General features: G+C 36.5%; 1 protein-coding gene across 1 annotated transcript in view; it reads right to left on the bottom strand.

The window, feature by feature from the left end:
* Nucleotides 1–21,908, bottom strand: part of Tbk1 (TANK binding kinase 1) — a 42,456-nt gene that overhangs the window by 8,641 nt on the left and 11,907 nt on the right. Inside the window, exons 6-13 of the mRNA XM_042698896.1 lie at nt 19,429–19,589; nt 16,138–16,248; nt 12,010–12,189; nt 9,607–9,803; nt 8,439–8,497; nt 7,753–7,844; nt 6,246–6,347; nt 4,266–4,344 (exon numbers count right to left, since the gene is read on the bottom strand). Coding sequence (XP_042554830.1) covers nt 4,266–4,344; nt 6,246–6,347; nt 7,753–7,844; nt 8,439–8,497; nt 9,607–9,803; nt 12,010–12,189; nt 16,138–16,248; nt 19,429–19,589 — 981 coding nt within the window. The remainder of the gene's footprint in view (nt 1–4,265; nt 4,345–6,245; nt 6,348–7,752; nt 7,845–8,438; nt 8,498–9,606; nt 9,804–12,009; nt 12,190–16,137; nt 16,249–19,428; nt 19,590–21,908) is intronic.

Genomic DNA, 21,908 nt, shown 5'->3' on the forward strand with positions numbered 1-21,908 from the left:
AGCAAAAGGAGTCAGGGACAATGCCCAGGCCCAAAGTTCAAGCCTCAGGCCCAGCAAAAAAAAAAAAAAAGTAAATGAACAGAAGCCTTATCTAATCTTGTCTAAAGTTAAGCTTAGGAAATATATTGCTTACCTATCATGTTACTGAGTATTTGTAAATCTTATTAAGAAAGAATAAACGTTAGAATTAAATATGTCTAGATATTTCAAGGGTCCAGATATATTTCTCTGCTCTCTGTGGTTTTTTTTTTTTTTCCGGTCTGGGAGGGGGTCCTGACCCCTTCAAGTGTTTGTCCATGCCCTCCTCTATCTCCAGCCATGAACCAAGAGGAGCTAAGACACGGGGAACATGTTATTTCCTTGTTTGCAATCCAAGCCCTGAGCCTGGGGGGCTCCCAGGTGAGAGGACAGGAAGCAGGCTGGGCCCTTGAGTGTTATCTACCTGAGGTTCAGCCAAGCACTGGCTTTGGCAGGTACCTTCTCCTCCCTGGGAGCCTGAACCCATCTAAAAACGTCAACCTTGGGCTCCTTATACCCTTGTACCTTTCACCCTTAAACACATAACTCCTACTCTAGCAGGAAAGCTCTACAAGGCGGGAGAACATCATATGCCCAAGAAGGGCTGATGAATGTCCTTCACCATGGAGCCCAGAAAACTGCAATGCTAGGGCCTTCCAGTTCCCTTGTTTTGAAACTTTTTTTTTTTTTGTGAACTGATCCTTAGAAACACAATCCTGTGTATAATTACTTCAAGGTTGAAATGGAGAAGGAAGTATCTTTGTGAAATTTTTTTTTTTTTAAACCTGAGACTGACAGAACTTTAAAATTCAAGCAGAATGTCAACCCTTAGAAGGGTCTCATGTCTGGGTTGACTTCCTCCAGTTCCCTATAGACAGAGAGGAAGACCCATTATTGGGTTCTGAATACTAAAATCAGTTCTACTTAAAAACAAAAGAATCCATACATTTTTTCCAACTAAGTTAAGCTAAGAAACTACATATATTTTATTATTTTATCCCTTACTTATAGTGAGCATTTTCTACTTGACTATACCAAACTGGTCCAAAATATTTGTTTTTCATCAAGAAGATGAGACCTTTATACCTGCATAAACATGATCCGTATTATTTGGGGTCAAAATTAGAAGATATATTTATAAATCTAACAGGTAGATTTATACTTGCTAAATCCCAAATTTTAAAGCCTTTATTTCATGGCAGGTCATCTTACTGACAAGACCAACAAATAAGACTATAGTCCTTCTAGCTGATGTGGGATTAGTGAGGGAAATTACAGGAAACAGCAGGTGGGAAGAAGGAAAAGCTCAGAGGAAAGAGGAACAAATATCCAAGCCACTTTCTGACAAAGGCCACGCAGACATCTTAGCATACCACTTAAAAAAGCTGCAGATTTGATCTGCTATGTCATCAATGTTTGATTAAAAAAATCTCTGCTCATCTTTTTGTCCAACTCAGTACCATAAATTGAGTCCTATGTTTTCAGAAGGTCTCTTCAATATATTGAATAAATCAACTGACCAACTAAATGAATGAATGAATACTTGTAAACAAACTGAACAAAATCTTACAGTTATCTTTGTTACTGAATTGAATGAGATAAATTAAAACTAATATAATTGGACTTTTGTAAATAAACTGGTAAAAATATTAACTAAGATGAAATGTCAATGACTAAACTGCTTCAAAGTTACTTAACAAAGTAAAAATTTATACATAGAATCCTTTCCTATTTATAATAATGATGAAAAAATCTCACGACATATATATATATATATATATATATATATATATATATATATATATATATATATATATAGGTTTACTTCTGTTTTCCCTAAATCTATACCTCCCTGTTTTGGTAGCTAGGCACTCCCCACCCCCCTTTATGAATAAGACCTTTCTCCCGCTTCCATATAAAACTATGCATCAAAATATTCCACTCACTCCTTATCCATCCACCCAAGTGTGGCCAAGGTGTAGGCACATTGCATTAGATAGATGAATCAGATCCTCTGGCCCTGAAAAAATGAGGGATAGAAGAACCCTAATAACTGATAACACAGAGGAAATTAAATTCACTAAATAAACTTACATCAGATGGGCATAAAAAGTTGTGCCTATAATCCTAGCTACTTAGGTGAGTAAGCTCTAGAAGATCAAGCTTTGAGGCTAGCTGGGGCAGAATAGTTCACTAGATTCCATCTCCAAAATAACTAGCACATAAGAGGGCAAGAGTCATGACTCAAGTGGTAGAACACCATCCTAGCAAGCAGGAGGCCCTGGGTTTAAACTCCAGTGTCACCAGAAGAGAAGAAGAGGAGGTATGGAAGAGGAACAGTATCCTTCCTGTCTGGTTTTGGGATGCTGAAAAAATTTTAATAACCATTGCTTGGGTAGTAAGCACATGTGGTAGTTCTTCTATTGAGCGCTAGCCTTGAGCTGAAGAGCTAAGGGACAGTGCCCAGGCCCAGAGTTCAGGCCCCCACGACTGGACCCCCCCCAAAAAAAATTTACATTCTAATTAATAAAAAATTTCTTAAAAACTTTAAGGTCTTCAATTAGGAAAAGAGCCACAACTCAACTGCTAATGAGGAAAAACCAAGCAATCTAATGAAAAGAAGTTGGCTTTAAGTTAGAAGACAGATTGGTAGTCCTTAAAGACTGTGTCATTAAGCCATTTACTTACCTTTCCTTTGCAAATCTCACAAAAACGTCACTAAAATTAAACAATTTTCATTGAAAGCTATCAAACAATGCTTTTAGCACTAGGAATGAATTTCCATTGCCAGTGCATGAGCTAATTCAAGTTCTAAGCTAAAAGCAAGGAAGAAAAACGCAAAACATTTCTAACAACAGGGCTCTTTATTTAAATGCAGGTTAATATTGGGGATGACCATCTCTTGTTTCTCTGACTTTCAATCACTTTATAGCAGAACTTTTCAAACCTTTGGACCAAGACTCACTAGTAATTCTCTTTGTTTAAATTTAGTAACATTTGAAGTCTATAAATTGAACTGAGATTTTCATGGGACATTAATTTCCTAACGCTTGATGCACATTATGGTTCATTCTGTTTAAAAAAACAACAAAAAAACCTGCTGATGGCAATGCACTAAACTTCACAACTTATTACTCCTGTTTGAGATATAAAACTGAGGAAAAGTAACAACTAAAGTTCAGTGTAAGATGAAAACCTCCTTCCCACATACTTTAACATTTATATAATGAACACTTTAAATATTTAAAACTTGCAGGAATATAGTACTTTTTTCTGTATCATTTAATTGGCACAATGCATGAGATGAGTAAGAAAGAAATGGTCTTTTTTTTTTATACTCTAATTTTTTTGATGTTACTGGGATTTGAACTCAAGGCCTCTTATTTGGTAGGTAGGTGATCTACTACTCATCTACCACGGAGCCACAAAATGGCCTATTTCTGAGAAAAAATAAAAACAAGGATGCAAAGAATTGAAGGTCTTACATGGCCAGCCAGGAACAGGTAGATACACAGGGAGAGATCTGGGAGTAATCCATGAACCTCTGTAATACAGTTAAATGAGAGAGCCAAAGACTTCTTGAAACGTATCTGTATCTGTTGGTACTTGTTTATTTATTTGTTGGTCATGGGCTTGAACTCCAGGCATGGGTGCTGTCTCTCAGCTCTTCAGCTCAAGGTGAGTGCTCTACCACTTGAGCCACAGTGCCACTTCTGGTTTTCTGGTAGTTAATTGGAGATAAGAGTCTCATGGACTTTTCTACCTGGGCTGGCTTTGAATCACAATCCTCAGATCTCAGCTTCGTGAGTAGCTAGGCACCCTGCTTTGCCTTGAGAATTATAAATCTTTCTTTACTTTTGTTTTGGAAATGATCTGATATTTTCATATTTTGCATTTTTTCTAGACAAGTATAAACAACCTATATTCAAATGCATGTTAATTTGCACTCATAACCTTGCTTTAATTGCCAGAGGAACAACATAAGAGCATTAAATTTAAAAAACAAGAAAGGAAGGATAGGTGGGGAAGGGAAGATGAACAGATAGCTGCCCAAGTTTAAAAACACAGTAGGCATTTGTAAATGTTATAAAGAATTTCATAGCAATAAGTCTCTAAAGATGGGAAAAGACTACTTACTCTTTTTTCTGGAGATTTGTAGAAATCTCATTGTTCTAAGAAAGGTTAAGGTCAATCTTGCCAGCAAAGGATTATGGCCTTACAATTTTCATACTTTTGCAAATACTTACTCTCAACAACTTGGTGTGTATGTCTGAAATTTCGCCTAATTCTGCTGCTTCTAGGTGAATCTTCATCAACTTTTCATATCTGCATGAAAGGTCAGTCACAGAAAAAAAAAGTATAATAAATGCATAGATTTTAAAAAGATGTTTTATGAATTATTTTCAGCTTTTTTGTTTTGCTTGGTTGTTAAGGACTCGAACTCAGGGCCTGGGCTCTATCCCTAAGCTTTTTAGCTCAAGGCTAATCTGAGCTCCATTTCCTGGACAGTGCCCAGGCCCAGAGTTCAGGCCCCACGACCGGACCCCCCCCCCAAAAAAAAAAATTATTCAAAGTCTAAATGCCAGCAGGTTATAAGAAAACCTTGAAGCCTTCCTTCTGAAGAAGACTTTTTTTTTGGGGGTTCAGTCATGGGGCCTGAACTCTGGGCCTGGGCACTGTCCCTCAGCTCTTCAGCTCAAGGCTAGTGCTCTACCACTTGAGCCACAGCGCCACTTCCGGCTTTTTTCTTTTTGCTTATGTGGTGCTGAGGAATCGAACCCAGGGCCTCATGCATGCAAGGCAAGCGCTCTACCACTGAGCCACCTTCCCAGCCCTGAAGAAGACATTTTTATATACAGTAGTTTCCCCTGATCTGAGGTTTTGCTTTCTATAGTTTCAGTTAGTGGTGGTCAATGGTTGTCTGAAAATATTAAATGAGATATTCCAAAAAAAGTTCATAGGTTTTAAGTTCATGTTCTTTTGAGTAGTGTGCTAAAGTCATATACCATTCGTTCCTTCCAGCATGGGATTTGAATGACCTAGTCACCCTGTATATCCACACTACATATACTATTCACTTGCTATCATGTATTGTAGTGTTTATATATGGGGTTTGCTACTATCTGAGGTTTCAAATATCCACTGAGCATTACTCAAGGACATGGAAGGACTACAGATATGGATGAAATTAAACAGACAAGTTAATTTCAAATAATCTTTTTTTTTTTTTTGGGTCCAGTTGTAGGGCCTGAATTCTGGGTCTGGGGGCTGTCCCTCAGCTCTTCAGCTCAAGGCTAGCGCTCTACCACTTGAGCCACAGCGCCACTTCTGGCTTTTTTTTTCTTTTTGTTTATGTGGTGCTGAGGAATCGAACCCAGGGCCTCAGGCATGCAAGGCAAGCGCTCTACCACTGAGCCACTTTCCCAGCCCAATTTCAAATAATTTTATGCCAGTATAATAGTAAAAATTCTAGATTTAAAAATCAATGAAGGGGGCTGAGAAGGTAGCTCAGTGGTAAAGTGCTTGCCTTGCATGCATGAGGCCCCGGGTTCAATACCTTAGCATCACATATGCAGAAAAAGTCGGAAGTGGGTGCTGTGGCTTAAGCGGTAGAGCACTAGCCTTGAGCTGAAGAGCTGAGGGACAGCACCCAGGCTGAGAGTTCAAGCTCCGAGACAAAAAAAAAAAAAAAAAAAAAAAAAAAATCAACGAAGGTCAATAGTATATACTGACTTCATTTAGTAAGTTTCCTCTGTAATCCTAGAAAGAAGGCAGTTTAAATTATCAATTTTTCAAGAACCTTCCAGATATAAACCTAACAAATAAGAATAAAGTGCGCAGGCCCCACAACTGACCAAAAAACCCAAACAAATAATAAAGTAAAAATATTTCCTAAAATTCTAAAAATACTCATTAGTGGTGATTCTATAGATACGTCTTCCTATTTCCGTAGTTGGTAATAAGTTCACCATTTTACTATTCAGATTTTCTGCTAGACAGGGCATCTTTTTAAATCTCCTTTTATCCTTTACAAAGGGATGGTAAAAATGCCACCAGAGATGGCATTTGTTTCTTACTGAGAAAACTGTTATTTTTCCCCTTATGATGGACCAACCACTATCTTAAGGATGTTCTATAATACAAGCACTTGCACGGCATGCCACAAGATAACTAAATAGAACATTTAATACTTTTTCTACTGCTAGCAAGGAAGAAAGTCTACTCACGCTTTCACTGTTTTCTCAATGTTTCTGATGCAGAAATCCAATGTAATCACAACTTCTGTCTTTTTGTGAACAGTTTCATTGTAATCATCTTTAACTAATTCACTACAAAATAACATTATTGACATTAGTTTATCTAAGGAATCATTTACTTTTTCTTGCTTAGTATTAATTATACCAGCACACTATAAACTAGCATACATAAAAATGAATGAAAGTGTAATCACTCTTTTATGTTTGCAGGAATATGTTTGCAGATAATAATATTTTGTTCTAGATTATAATTATATACTGTGTATATTATAATTATTAATTCTATTCTAGATTAATTAATAAAATTAGTTTTTAGACTTTTTCAAGGTGACTTTATATACTCATCTATGATTACATTTATGTGATACATCTGAAATAGGCATATCTACAGAGACATTGTTTTAGTGGTTGCCTAGGGCTGGTTGGTTTGGGGAAAAATGAGCAGTTGGTTTGGAGGTAATGAAAGTGTTCTAAATTTAGAGTAATGGTTGCATAGCTCTGTAAACATACAAAAATCACTAAATTGCCCATTTTTAATGGATGAGCTATACAGTATCTAAATTCTATAATGCTGTTTAAGAAAGTAAATATGACTTTACTTTTATTTATTTATTTTTTTGTCAGTCGTGGGGCTTGAACTCTGGGCCTGGGCGCTGTCCCTCAGCTCTTCAGCTCAAGGCGAGCACTCTACCACTTGAGCTACAGCGCCACTTCTGGTTTTCTGGTGGTTTATTGGAGATAGGAGTCTCACGGTCTCTCCTGCCTGGGCTGGCTTTGAACCGCGATCCTCAGATCTCAGCCTCCTGAGTAGCTAGGATTACAGGCGTGAGCCACCAGCGCCCGGCAAATATGACTTTATTTAGGAAAAAGGTAGGTCATGGAGGAAGATTCTGGGACTTACCCATAGAAAGAATATACTGCACTGAATTATGACAATGCCAAAGTCTTCCAAGACAGCAAAATAACCACTAAGTCAAGGTCTTTGGAAATCATACTGTAGTTTTAAAGTTTAAATTCTATTTTTCCTCTTGATTTCACAAGGTTATTTTAAGAAGTACATGAAAAATAGCCATAACCTTTTGTTTTTGTACTAATTCTGCGGCTCAAATTTAGGGCTTGGGTACCCATGAGCTTTTGTGCCCAAGGCTAGAGCTCTACCACTAGAGCCACAATCCACTTCTAGCTTTCTGGTGATTAACTGGAGATAAGTCTTACAGACTTTCCTGCTTAGATGGCTTTAAGCCAGAATCCTTAGATCTCAGCCTCCTGAGTAGCTAGGATTGCAAGCATGAGCTATGGTTGCCTGGCTCCACCAACTGTGTTTGTAAATTAACTGTGAAGCAAATAGAATAGAACAGAAATCAAGTTCATGGACCTAACCAGTCTGAATTATCTGATTATCAACAAGGGGATGATTATAAATTATTCAGTGAGATCTAGCAGAAGAATAATTTAAAAATTTCCACCTGCTACTTACATCAACCACCGAATTCCCTTTCGCATTAACTCCTGATAAAGCAGCAAAGTTTTGGCAATTCTACAGGCATAACACACAACTCCAGTTACTGCCTGATGGAAATATAAGCGGTGTCAGAATTTGGTGCCATTGTTATATAGAATATGAAAAACTTTAACACATACATTTTCAGGCTTACATATTCCTATTAGGTTGATATAAAATGTAACTACCAGTGTCCAAAAGCTAAGGGCAGCTATAACTAATAAAATATTTCATCATTAATTTTATCTAACTGATAAAGAAATTTTTCTTATAGTAAGTTCAAGAAAGGATACCAAGTAGAGAGAATACAAATAATTTAGAAAAGGTAACAATTTAAAGGAATAAGTTCCTAACTCATATAGGCCCATATGCTTATGCCTCTACGGCTGAAAGGATAATTTTTTTTTTTTGGTCGGTCATGGGGCCTGAACTCTGGGCCTGGGCGCTGTCCCTCAGCTCTTCAGCTCAAGGCTAGTGCTCTACCACTTGAGCCACAGCGCCACTTCCGGCTTTTTTTTTCATTTTGCTTATGTGGTGCTGAGGAATCGAACCCAGGGCCTCAGGCATGCAAGGCAAGCGCTCTACCACTGAGCCATCTTCCCAGCCCCTGACAGGATAATTTAAAATCAAATATTCACATAGTAATTTGCTTAAATACTAACCTTAGCCATGCTTGCATCGCCATCTAGATCATAACGTGGATGTACTTTAGGGAGGGAAACTGAAATATGAAATATGAAAATTTTAAAAACTATTTTATCCTTTACATTGGCAAATATAATGTAGAAACTGAATATCAGAGGCAAAACTCTTTTCCTCCCTAAATAACTTCTTGAAACAATGCTCATTCTCTGATTACCTCCAATATTTATTTCTAAGGCATTTCATTTTTTTAAAAAATACATTTCAACACAATGAAGTCAATATTTTTTTTTTTGGTCGGTCGTGGTCCTTGAACTCTGGGCCTGGGTGCTGTCCTTCAGCTCTTCAGCTCAAGGCTAGTGCTCTACCACTTGAGCTACAGTGCCACTTCTGGTTTTCTGGTGGTTTATCGGAGATAAGAGTTTCACAGAGTTTTCTGCCAGAGCTGGCTTTGAACCGTGATCCTGAGATCTCAGCCTCCTGAGTAGCTAGGATTACAGGTGTGAGCCACTGGTGCCTGGCTGAAATCAATATTTTTTTAAAACCTAAATCAAATACTAAAGTCCAACAGGAATGTAAAAAATGAATTAATTCTTGTTTTTTGGATCAATAGATAAATAACTCAAACAATTTGAAACGTAGACCTACTTTTTCTTAGATTCTAAAGTGTGGCATAATTTCCTACATAGACTGGACAAAATAAATTTACAATACCCATGTGTCTTTGAGTGTTAGCCAAACAAAAATAAAGTAAAATGAATGTGACAAACTGGCACTTTATGAAACAAGATCTTTAATCAAAACTATATATGAGGGGCTGGGAAGGTGGCTCAGTGGTAGAGTGAGTGCCTCACATGCATGAGGCCTTGGGTTCGATTCCTCAGCACCACATACACAGAAAAAGCTGTAAGTGGACACTGTGGCTCAAATGGTAGAATGCTAGCCTTGAGCTGAAGAGCTGAGGGACAGCACGTAGGCCCAGAGTTCAAGCTCCACAACCATCCAAAAAAAAACAAAACAAAAACAAAAAAACTATATATGAGGCTTTTCAAATTTACTATTATTTATTGACTAATTTATAAAATGTTAGTATTTACAAAGATCTATGTCATCACTTTGGTGACAAATTACTGGGTTTTTGTTTTTGTTTTTAGAAAAAAACAAACAAGGAGAAAAATCCATACGTACTTTTCTCATAGCGTAATCCTATGGTATTCAGGGAATCCCGGCTTACTACAAAGATTGGGTTTTCCTCTGTGGTTTTAGGAAAATGTTGTGCCAACCTTCCAGGTTCTAGAACAAGGCGTCGCCCTTCATAGATGAGTTCTTGATTTGAAGAAATAATTTTGGTTTGTTTATATACCAATTCATGAAATACAGTAGCACTATGAGAAAAGTTTAAAAAAAGACAAAATACAAGTTTAGATAAAATCAGAGACAAATCTTGATTTTTAAATGTTGAGTTCAACATTTATTTCTAAGATCAGGACCAGTTCCTATAAATGCTTTGTTAATATGAATATAAACTTACTAAAATGAAAATTCCCAACAACCTGTATAATATACATTATATATATACATAATATATATAATGTTTAAAAGTGGGGAAAAACACAGAGAGCAAATAGATACCTAGGTTTAAATATCAGCTCTTCCAATTACTTGTAGTAAGTGACTTAACTCCTCTGTACCTACTTTCCTCAGTGGTAAATGAAGTAACAGTGGTAATCATTCTTATGTCTGTAAAGATTAAATGACTTAAATGTGTAAAGAACAGTATTCTCAAGAACAGTACTCTCAACGGTGTGATGTTTGCTAAATAGATTTAAAAATAAGCTATTCTCAAAATGATATGTTTGGGGAAAATATGGATTCCCCTGAAGACAGCTATGAAATCAAAGAAATGTTTCAGCAGCAGAGTTGTGGTTTGGCTCTACCACTCGCTTCTGTTTTGATTGGCTCAGGTTGGAAAGACACTTAAATTTAACTGTACTTTTATAATGAACATGGTGGTTAACACCCAATTCTATTACCTAAATATTCAGGCTATTGAGTAGCAATGAGTAATATAAGTTGATATTATGATGTTCACTTTGTATCTTATTTATATATTGTAGGTTAGATTTTCACACCTATGATAGTTTACCTAATCTATTTTCTTTTTCTTTTTTTCTGGTGCTTGGGTTTGAACCCTAGGCCTGTGCATGCTAAGCAGGCACTTGAACACTGAGTCAGATTCCCATCCCACCCTTTTATGAATTTTATGAGATATCAAAACTGCTATTTGGATTCTGTCAAAGGAGAAACTCATCAATTCAGACTTCCCTGGTTTTAGATGCAAGTATGTGTAAATATTTAGATGCAGTTTTATCACATGGACAGATACTTTTTAAATCTAGGTATAATGTATTTCTGTTCGTATTCAACAAATATTGAATATATGTCTAGTATTCATTGTTTTATGACATTATGTACAAATAAAACTAAGCTATATTTAAGATTTAGGCTTTAATATTTTTTTTGGGTCTGGTCGTGGGGCCTGAACTCTGGGCCTGGGTGCTGTACCGCAGCTCTTCAGCTCAAGGCTAGTGCTCTACCACTTGAGCCACAGCACCACTTCCGGCTTTTTTCTTTTTGCTTATGTGGTGCTGAGGAATCGAACCCAGGGCCTCATGCATGCAAGGCAAGCGCTCTACCACTGAGCCACCTTCCCAGCCTTAGGCTTTAATATTTTTAAAGCAGGATAATACTCTTAGTAAAACTGAGCTCATATACCAGCAACACAGTATTTATAGTTATGTGACCACATAATTTTTTGTCAGTTGTAGGGCTTGTTTCCAGGGTATGGATGCTAACCCTGAGCTCTTTTGCTCAAGGCTAGTGCTCTATTACTTTGAGTCCTAGCTCTACTTCCAGTTTTCTGGTGGTCAACTGGAAATAAGAATCTCGTAGACTTTCTTGCTGCGATCCTCAGATCTCAGTCTCTTGAGTAACTAGGATTATAGATGTGAGCTACCAGCACCAGGTATGACCACATAAAAGAAGTCACAGAAATTAGTTTTGTAATACTTAAATTTTAACTACAAGCTAATTTACCTGTAAATTTAAGAAAAGCCCTTTTCATTTTTTTGGCACTGCTTGGGTTTGAAATTAGGCCTTCATGGAAGAAGCTATCCCTAACCCAAATCCTTTTTATTTCAGAGCTAAGTGAAAAAGAATTTGCTGAGTATTCAATCATAACTTTTCCAGTGAGAATTGAGTGCACTTGATGAAACTGGTGTATCTTTTTTTTTTTTTTTGGGGTCCAGTCGTGGGGCCTGAACTCTGGGCCTGGGCGCTGTCCCTCAGCTCTTCAGCTCAAGGCTAGCGCTCTACCACTTGAGCCACAGCGCCACTTCTGGCTTTTTACTTTTTGCTTATGTGGTGCTGAGGAATCGAACCCAGGGCCTCATGCATGCAAGGCAAGCACTCTACCACTGAACCACCTTCCCAGCCCTCAAAACTGGTGTATCTTACTGTCCCAGTTTAGGAAAATATTTACTACATAATACAAGGCATTGATACAAGAAAGATATATAAACAGGTACTTACGTATTATAGCTGTGAATATAAATTTTATGAGCCGTCATTTGTTGTAGCGAAAAAACATGAATTATCATTCGGTGAAGTATATCACTAGTTTCTGCAAAAAACTGGTCAAAACCCCAGCACTTTTCCTGGTCTGCTTCAAGGATGTTTGCAAGAACAGGGGTAAGTAGTACCTGAAGACCTCTAAAATAGTATTGAAAAAATAGTATTGAAAAGTAAATACCATATTGTCTAGGTACAATCCAAACCAGGAAATCAAAGAATTAGCTATCTTACATGTTGAAAATCTCTTTTCTGAAATGCTTGGGACTTTCTCATTTTGGAACATCTGCATATATACATTATAAGTATCTTGGAGATGAGACCAAATCTAAAAATGAAATTTTTTTATATATCATATATATAACACATAACCTGATATAACTTTATACAGTATTTTTAGTGTACCTGCAGTTTGGTTGTGATCAGTCTTGAGGCCAGGTATGAAATTTTCCACTGAAGGTATTACGTCTGTACCCAAAAAGGTATGGACTTTGGAGCATTTTGGATCTTGAATGCTTAATTTATATTCTTGTCTTTTTAAGAAAAACTTATAGCTTGCCAATTTTTCAGAAAGTCAAATAACTTTCAGTTAACAGCAAATGTCAATAAATTAAAAATTATAAGATTTTAATATTAACTTTTCTTTTGCTTGGTAATTGTTTCATTGCTTGTAAAGCTCCAAGCTTCCTCATTTTTCTAAATGCATTATGCGCATGGTTATCCAGGTAAGATCAACTGACTATAACCAGATGTTCATGAGGGTATTTTATTTTCAGCAAATGTCTCTAATGACCTTGTAATACAGCAATCCAATACATAACTTTACATACCAGATTGGCATTTATATGCCTTCTTTAGAAAGTATATTATGATGTTAACCTACCAATCAATAGTAGAATTCAACAAGGAATAATCTCTGAGTAAAAGTATGATATACTTTAAAAAACTGAGTGTAAGAACCTTTGCTTTCCTCTGTTTTCATTAAATTATAAAGCATGGTCATACAGATTTCCAACTGTGGAATTTCAAATGGTCTTTAAAATTTAAATTTACCTATGTGATAAACACTAAAATAATCCCTTGTCTGTTAAGTTTTTTAAAATTAAATATATCTTTTTAAAAATGTTATTATTTTATTTTATTTTGTTGTTGTTGTTGGTCCTGGGGCCTGAACTCCGGGCCCGGGCACTGTCCCTCAGATCTTCAGTTCAAGGCTAGCACTCTACCACTTGAGCCACAGAGCCAACTTCTGGCTTTTTCTGCTTATGTGGTGCTGAGGAATTGAACCCAGGGCCTCATGCATGCAAGGCAAGCACTCTACCACTGAGCCATCTTCCCAGCTCCAAATATATCTTTTTTATTGTGAAGATACTGTACAGAGGGGTTACAGTTACATGAGTAAGGTAATGAGTACATTTCCTATTGAGCACTGTTACCCCCTCCTTTGTTTTACCCGTACCATCCCTTCTCTCCCTCCCTTCCCAACTCCTCCCTCTGTTAAGTTTTAAGGTACATAGTCAATGTTTTTATTTTTACCAAACAGCTATATATTCTCTTTCACTTTGTTAGTAATCCAAATCTTTCTAACACCACTCCTCATGTGAGGTAGATACGAGAACCAGCTTTTACTGCAATTAACTCAAGGTTGTCAAGTGGAAGCATAACACAGTTCAATGAAAATCAACCCAGAAATGTTTATTCACACAAATAAAAGTCTTTTTTTCTTACTGATCTTTTAAAACCATGAAAATGTTGGCTTGGGAATGTCTGATTTGAGGTGAAGAAAAAACCAGAGGGAAACATATCTGAACAATAGAAAGAGACCAAATCCTGATAAAAACAGTTTGACATCAAGGATTCAGCTGTATTTTGAGTCACATATACACATGAACTTTTAATTACAAAGCCAAGCTATTTCCTTCACTTAAACCAGCCAGATGAGGTTTTTTTGTTGTTGTTGTTATCCAGACTTAACTAGCTCATTAGGTGTTTTTGTGCATTTGTATGTGTGTTTTTTGTTTTTTGCTAGTCCTGTGGCTTGAACTCAGGATCTGGGCACTGTCCCTGAGCTTCTTTTGCTCAAGGCTACCACTTGAGCCACAGCACCATTACTGGCTTTTTCTGTTTATGTGGTACTGAGGAATCAAACCCAGGGCTTCGTGCATGCTAGGCAAATACTCTACCACTAAGCCACACTCCCAGTCCTCATTAGGTTTTTGTTTAGTTGTGTCCATTGTTCATTTATATAGTACACTTTACAACTCTACTTAAACAAAAATTAAATATTTACAGCCTATCTTGGCTCATGCTGTAATCCTATCTACTCAGGAGGCTGAGATCAGGAAGATAACAATTCCAGGACAGCCTGGGCATAAGAATCTGTGAGATCTCTTCTCAAACTATAGTGGGGCATGGTGGCATTTACCATGTGAATCTCAGCTATATGAAAGGCCAAGATTGGGAAGATCATGGCTCATGATCAGTCTAGGCAAAAAAATCTGCAGGACTCCATCTGACCATCTGAACTGGGAGTGGCGGTATCGATCTAACTCAGCAATGGCATAAACAAGAGGATCATGGTCCAGATGTGGATCCAGGTTCCTACTCACATAACCAGTGCAAAAATGGCTGGAAGCATGGCTCAAGAGGTAAACTGCCTGCCTAGCAAGTATGAGAATTGAGTTCAAACTCCAATACTGAAAAAAAAAAAAAAAAAAAAAAAAGAAAAGAAAATCACATAATCTGTTTTTGGAAGATAAATTAGTATGCTAATAATTCATTGAACAGACAAGGTCTGTTATTCTCCAGAAATAAGCAATACATAGTTTAGACCATCAGATTATGGCTTCTAAATTCCTGCAATAAACAGCATGTGTTCATTTTCTGAGCTCTTTACATGTTATCAATTTTGCCTGAGGTCCCCAAATTAAGTTTTACTAAGTAAAAACTTAACACAATCACTATAATATTAAATTTCTGTTTCCTAATACAATGAGTTTTCTATGGTAAATCTATTTGCATGACCAAATTTTACTTCTGAGACTTTTTTCTAGAAAACTTAAGAATGAAATTATGACAATGGTTCTTGATAATCATTTTATCAGTGGGACTCTTGGTTTAAATGATTTTTCACAGAACCCTGTAAAGTGCTAAGTAATATTAACTTGTTTTAGATGTTTACTTACATGCTGAAGGCATACAAAAAGCACCCACAATTCATAATAGGCATTAAGCTAGATGCTAATCATATCCTATATGTTTACTTGTAGATTATATATCTATCATGGTTGGAAAAAAAATAATTCAATAATCACAATTCTAAATATTGAAAAAGTGTTGACTATATTTCTAGAGTGAAAACTAAAATAATTTACTATCAGTGGCAATGTAGAGGTAGAGTACTTGCCTAACCCGTGTGAGACTGGGTTTAATCCCCAATACCACTAAATAAATACCTAAGTAAATAGATAAATAAATAAAATAATTGATTTTGTACTTTGAATTTCTCTTGCACTAATTGCTTGTGGTAAGATTCTTACCTGATATATTTTTGAGGCATGGTTGCTAAATTAATGAAGACCCAAATAAACATTTGAAACTTGCATAGCAGTACTAGAAAATTATTGTATCTCATCTTTTGAATCATTTAAGAACTTAAAAAAAATCAGAACAGTAAATGTTTTAGTGACAGCTTTCTATAATTCCAGTTGAGAAATTTACTGATATCTATGCCATTCTTTGTAGTCCACTTTGTAGTCCACTAATGTATAAAAGATACCTTAGTCTTAAGTGGAATTCCCACATTGGGAAGAATTTCAAAATTAGATATTAGTAATCTTAAAAATATATCCCTGATGCCCTAGGAAGAATGTTTATATAGCTCAGAATATTTACCACAAAAGACAAAAATCACATGCTTTATTTAATAATACCTAATCAAAGTATCCAGTCTGAGCTATATAACAAGACCTATATAACAAGAGCTATATAACAAAACCAACAAACCCCCTAAAACTATACTTGAAGTATCGTATGTGTGATTTTAGACAATGAAGTGCAAAATATGAAAACTAGATACACTATATTTACCGAGAAAGACTACAAGAATTAGGCATCTCTCCGCTCCAATCAATTGGTCCATTTTCTGCTTTTTGTACTCCAGATATTGCCCCAGAAGGCTTTCCAGTAATTATTTTATACCTTAAGAGGAATAAAAGCAGAATAAAATTAGCAGTTCATTACTATATAGGCCTATTAATGGGCTTTGCAAAAGTAGTTCCTCAATTGCACCTACAATTATCTACTAGACGAAACTTTGTAATTGATGGTCAGAAGATCCATAAAACAATCAAAATACTTTGAATCTGACTGACTGAAGTAGAATAATGGTTGTATGAATACTTTATATATGTCATAATTAATTTTCATTTGGATCTCAGAGTGCCATTAACAGCATCTTGATGTTCACAACAAAAATATTAATTTTCCATCTGAAAAAATGGAGCAAACACAAAAAGTTATGTTACAGAATATCTCTAGACCATGAAAAAAAGCAACGAATCCCTTTTAGCCTATATTACTCACAGGCAAAGTCCACTGATTATAAAATTACCACAGAATGAACAACAACATTCGTTTAAGAAAACCAAACTATACAGAACACAGTATCAGAAAATTTCTTTGCATATTGAAAACATGTAACATGTAGGAATAGATGTGCCAAAATTATAAGGGCAAATTTAATGAGATTCCAGATGAGGATGTTAAAAATGGATGGACTGAATAGGTAGGGATGGATGGGGAAGCAAAAGAATACAATAATGATGTAGCAAGTCAATATAAGCAGTCTTTTGGGTTTCAGAACTTTTTAAAACAAAATTTAACATAGGAGGGAAGTATGAGTTTGTCTTTAAGAATACTTTTACTAGTGGCGCTGTAGCTCAAGTGGTAGAGCGCTCGCCTTGAGCTGAAGAGCTGAGGGACAGCGCCCAGGCCCAGAGTTCAAGCCCCACAACCAAAAAAAAAATACTTTTACTTACATGAAACTGTAAGATATAACAGAGGAATATTAGGTAAGCTTACAGATACAATTTCTGTCAGAAGCTTTTTTTTTTTTTTGTCGGTCGTGATGATTCCTTTCTTAGGAAACACCACACTTCTGATTTAATCCATTTTTAGGGCAACAAGATGTGCAGATAAAAAGCAAGATTAACTGTTTGGCACAATTTCTGTTGAATGAGACAAGCACAAACTGACTCTGAGCCTTTGTTAATGAAGAGATTTTATAAAAAAGACATGCTGTAAAGTAGGCTCAGGGTGACACTATATAAACATCTCTTGTACAATTAGTGAATGTCTTCTCCCTGATACACCTACTGCACTTACTGGACAGCATGTAAATACTCAAGTTTCAGCAAAAGTCACATCATATTTTACTTCCTCAAATTAGCAAAAGAAAAACATGCTTCTTCTGTCAATTTTCTTTTCTTTTCTTTTTTCTTTGTCGGTCGTGGGGCTTGAACTTGGCCTGGGTACTGTCCCTGAGCTTTTTTTTTTTTTGCTGGACGTGGGACCTGAATTGTGGGCCTGGGTTCTGTCCCTCAGCTCTTCAGCTCAAGGCTAGCGCCTACCACTTGAGCCACAGCGCCACTTCCAGCTTTTTCTGCTTATATGGTGTTGAGGAATCAAACACAGGGCCTCATGCATGCAAGGCAAGCACTCTGCCACTGAGCCACCTACCCAGCCCACCCCTGAGCTTTTTTTGCTCAAGGCTGGTGCTCTACCACTTGATCCACTTGATTCATTTCTGACTTTTTAGCTAGTTTACAGGAGATAATGGTTGGCTTTAATCCAGCATCCTTAAATCTCAGCCTCCTGAGTAGCTAGGAGTACAGATAGGAGCCACCAGCAACCCGCTCAATTTTCTCAGATGAGATTAGGTAAATATTATAATCTTACACTTATAATTATTACTTTAAGTCACATGTATTTATTAAAGGTAAAGTCAAATATATAGTGTGGATAATACGTTAAGACCTAATGCAATGATTGCATAAACTAGGCTGTCAGTGAGTTACTGTCCCAAATCATTCACTCATCATTTATAACTTCTATGTGCTTTAAGTGTATATGCACTGGCTGTTCCTTATGAAGAAGGTTTCTCACTAATTTCTTTTAAAATAAAATAAAGCAAGATCTATGAATAGATGAATTTTATAATAAAAATTTCCCATCTTGAAACTTATCTGCTTTATTTGCTTTATAAGAAGTGATTTTGTCTCTATATTTTTTCCTTATAACATGGCAGCATACAAAGTATAACTAGTAAAATGCACTCAGTCTCTAGTTGGAACCAGCAACACTAGAAAAAATTTAACATTACATTACTGCCAAAATGTTATTTTTTAAAATGACTAAAGCAACGGATATATATGAGAGAACTATATTTCTTTTACATCTGGTCAATGCATTGTTCTATTTCATATAATTTTGTTAATGTTTTCAGTCTCATGTAAGAAAAGTGCTTACAAGCATATAAAGTTTAAAAAGAAACAGTGTACTACAGTAAAATTCAGAAAGCAGTATACTTTTAATGACAGACCAAAGACAGGATACCATTTACACATTTGTATATAGGATTATTTAAACATGGTTAAGAAAAATGATGCTTGGGCTGGGAAGGTGGCTCAGTGGTAGAGCGCTTGCCTTGCATGAATGAGGCCCTGGGTTCGATTCCTCAGCACCACATAGGCATAAAAAAAAAAAGCCGGAAGTGGCGCTGTGGCTCAAGTGGTAGAGCACTAGCCTTGAAGTGAAGAGCTGAGGGACAACGCCCAAGCCCAGAGTTCAGGCCCACGACCAGACGCCCCCATGCAAAAAAAAAAAAAAAAAGAAAAATGAAAGAAAAATGATGCTTATATATTACTCCCCCCCCCCCCCCCCCCCCCCCCCCCCCAGTTCTGGGGATTGAACTCAGGGCCTGGGCACTGTCCCTGAGCTTTTTTTTTTTTAAATTTAATTTTAATTTTTTTTATTGTGAAAATACTATACAGAGGGGTGACTGAGCATCTTTTGCTCAAGGCTAGCACTCTACCACTTGAGCCACAGTGCCACTTCTGACTTTTTCTGTTTATGTGGTACTGAGGAATCTAACCCAGCCCTTCATGCATGCTAGGCAAGAACTCTACCACTAAGCCACATTCCCAGCCTTATATACTACTTTTTACAAACTTGCATTCTTATTAAAAACCATATTGCTAAAAATACGAAGGAATGACTACTAAGCTAATGTAAATTAGTATATACCTAAAACACATGGTGAAACAAAATAGGCTATACATTTGAAAATTATTTGTACTTTTAGATAGAGAAGCCACTTACATCACTTCTTTATTCCTACGAGGCCCTTCAAATGGTCTAAATGGCAGCGATCCAGTAGCTGCATGGTAAAATGTCACCCCAATACTCCAAAGATCAACTGTTGCTCCATATTTCTTCTGATGATCTTTCCTTAGTACTGCTCTCTCATACATATCTGGATGCTAGAGAAAAGATTAAAAAAAAAAATCGATGAACTTGTGAATGAGAGTAATATTTACAATAAAAAAGGGATGGTATTTGCTAGGCATTGGTGGCTCACACCAGTACAGGAGACTGAGATCTGAGGATCAAGGTTTGAATCTAGCCAGGAAGACTCAACTCCAATTAACCAGCAAAAAGCTGGAACTGGAGGTGTGGCTCAAGTGGTAGAGAGCCAGCTGTTAGCAGAAAAAGTTTAACAAGAGCATGAGGCCCTGAGTTCAGGCCCCAGTTTGGGTACATGCATGCACATGTACACATACAGGCACACACAGGCACACACACACACACATACACTCGATCCTCAATACCTCATCTGCCATATTTTTCTAATAATTTCATTTTCCCACTCCTCAAAAACCTCACCTCAAACCTTCAATACCCTCTCCCTTCTAAAGCCCACAATTTTAAGGACTTAATGCCATGCTTCAAAAAAGGAAATGGAAGCAATGAGACCAAGCCATCAGACCTCCTTTAGGCCTCTGCCAAATACCAACCTACCTGGACCTGTGTCCATCTTCCAGGCCTACATGTTATGCCATGGAGCTGACTATATGCTAGAAATCAATTCTTGTAATTATCCTTATTATTTTAGGTATTATTTCCCTCCACTACTGAATTACTCCTTTCCACTTATAAGTTTAATATCTCTCATTTAATTAAAAAAAATCCCTAAGTTTAACTCCTTATCTCCTTTTAGGGATCATGTAATTCTCTGCTTTTTACTATAGTAAAAATCCTTAAAATAGATATCCACAGTTACAGCTACCTTACTCCCTTCTATCCAAAACTATCATCCATATGCTTTAATAACTTCTAAAAACTGTCTACTATCCTGAGTTCCAGATTCACAGTCTACCATTTTCATCAATGTTTAAAAGGATGCTCAGATATAGCATTTTCAAGAGTCTCTTTTAAGCAAACAATTTCTTTTGCTAGTCATTCTTTATCATATTATCTTAATTTACTGTCTTTGTAAAATTTTAATAATCTAAATTTGGCTTTTTGTTAATATTATTTTTTCTATTAAAATGTGAGTTTATAGTAATGCTTTATTTCTGGTTTATCACTGAAATCCTAGTGGAGAGCACAGTGCCTGGTATACTTGTAGAATAAATGAATAAAATCCCATTAGGGCACTCATTTAAAAGAATATAAAATATATCTACAGATCAGTTTGAGAATACCTATTGTTAGAACAATTTAAGCCTTTTTTTTTTTTTTGGGTCCGGTGGTAGGGCCTGAACTCTGGGCCTGGGTGCTGTCCCTCAGCTCTTCAGCTCAAGGCTAGCGCTCTACCACTTGAGCCACAGCGCCACTTCCGGCTTTTTTCTTTTTTGCTTATGTGGTGCTGAGGAATCGAACCCAGGGCCTCATGCATGCAAGGCAAGCGTTCTACCACTGAGCCACCTTCCCAGCCAAACAATTTAAGCCTTAATTCACATCAGACAGAATGAATTTTTCCTTTGTCTTATAAAATCACAACAGCTGAATCCAACTGGAAAAAATCACAGACTTTAAGATTCTAAGGTCAAATCCAGAGTGATGAATAATTAAGAAACTATATAAACTTCCTGTTAAAGATATTTTAGGTATATTTTCTCAAGTGTTTCAAATCTCACTAACTTTACATTAGCCTTTCTAGCCACAGAGCTCTTCTAGCTTTCTACAACTTTAAGTTATATATTTATGGAGGCATTTCATTTTTTTGTGCATTTCTAATAATAGTCCTTTTGGTCTTTCAATAACCAAGCTCCATCCTTCCCCATAGAATTTTGCTTTATAAATATAATAAATTTTGCTCTATAGAAATAGTATTAGGAAAAAAAAAAAAAAAGAATCAGAAGGACAAAAAGTGGACCAATTCACAGTGATACTCACTGGACACTATGTTGGAAATGAACTTTACAGCTTGGGGAAAGGAAAGAAGACTGGGAGGGGAAAGGGTGGGAGAAAGTGAGGGAAGGGATAATACTATTAAAAAAAAAAGAAATGTAAAAAAAAAAAAAAAAAGAAATAGTATTAGGAATAATTCATAATATATTAATTATCCTTATCAAAAACTGGGAACCTCTTCTAGCTATACTTTTCTTTAGTACACAGATGGCTTTTAAAATACAAAGCTAAGCTGGGCACTGGTGGCTCATGCCTGTAATCCTAGCTACTTAGGAGGCTGAGATCTGAGGATCACAGTTCAAAGCCAGTCCAGGCAGGAAAGTCTGTGAGATCAGCAGAAAACTGGAAGTGGCGCTGTGGCTCAAGTAGTAGAGCATTTGCCTTGA

This window comes from Dipodomys spectabilis, unplaced genomic scaffold (assembly GCF_019054845.1).
Source record: "Dipodomys spectabilis isolate Male_0828 unplaced genomic scaffold, ASM1905484v1 ptg000234l, whole genome shotgun sequence".
NCBI classification, from domain to species: Eukaryota; Metazoa; Chordata; class Mammalia; order Rodentia; family Heteromyidae; genus Dipodomys; species Dipodomys spectabilis.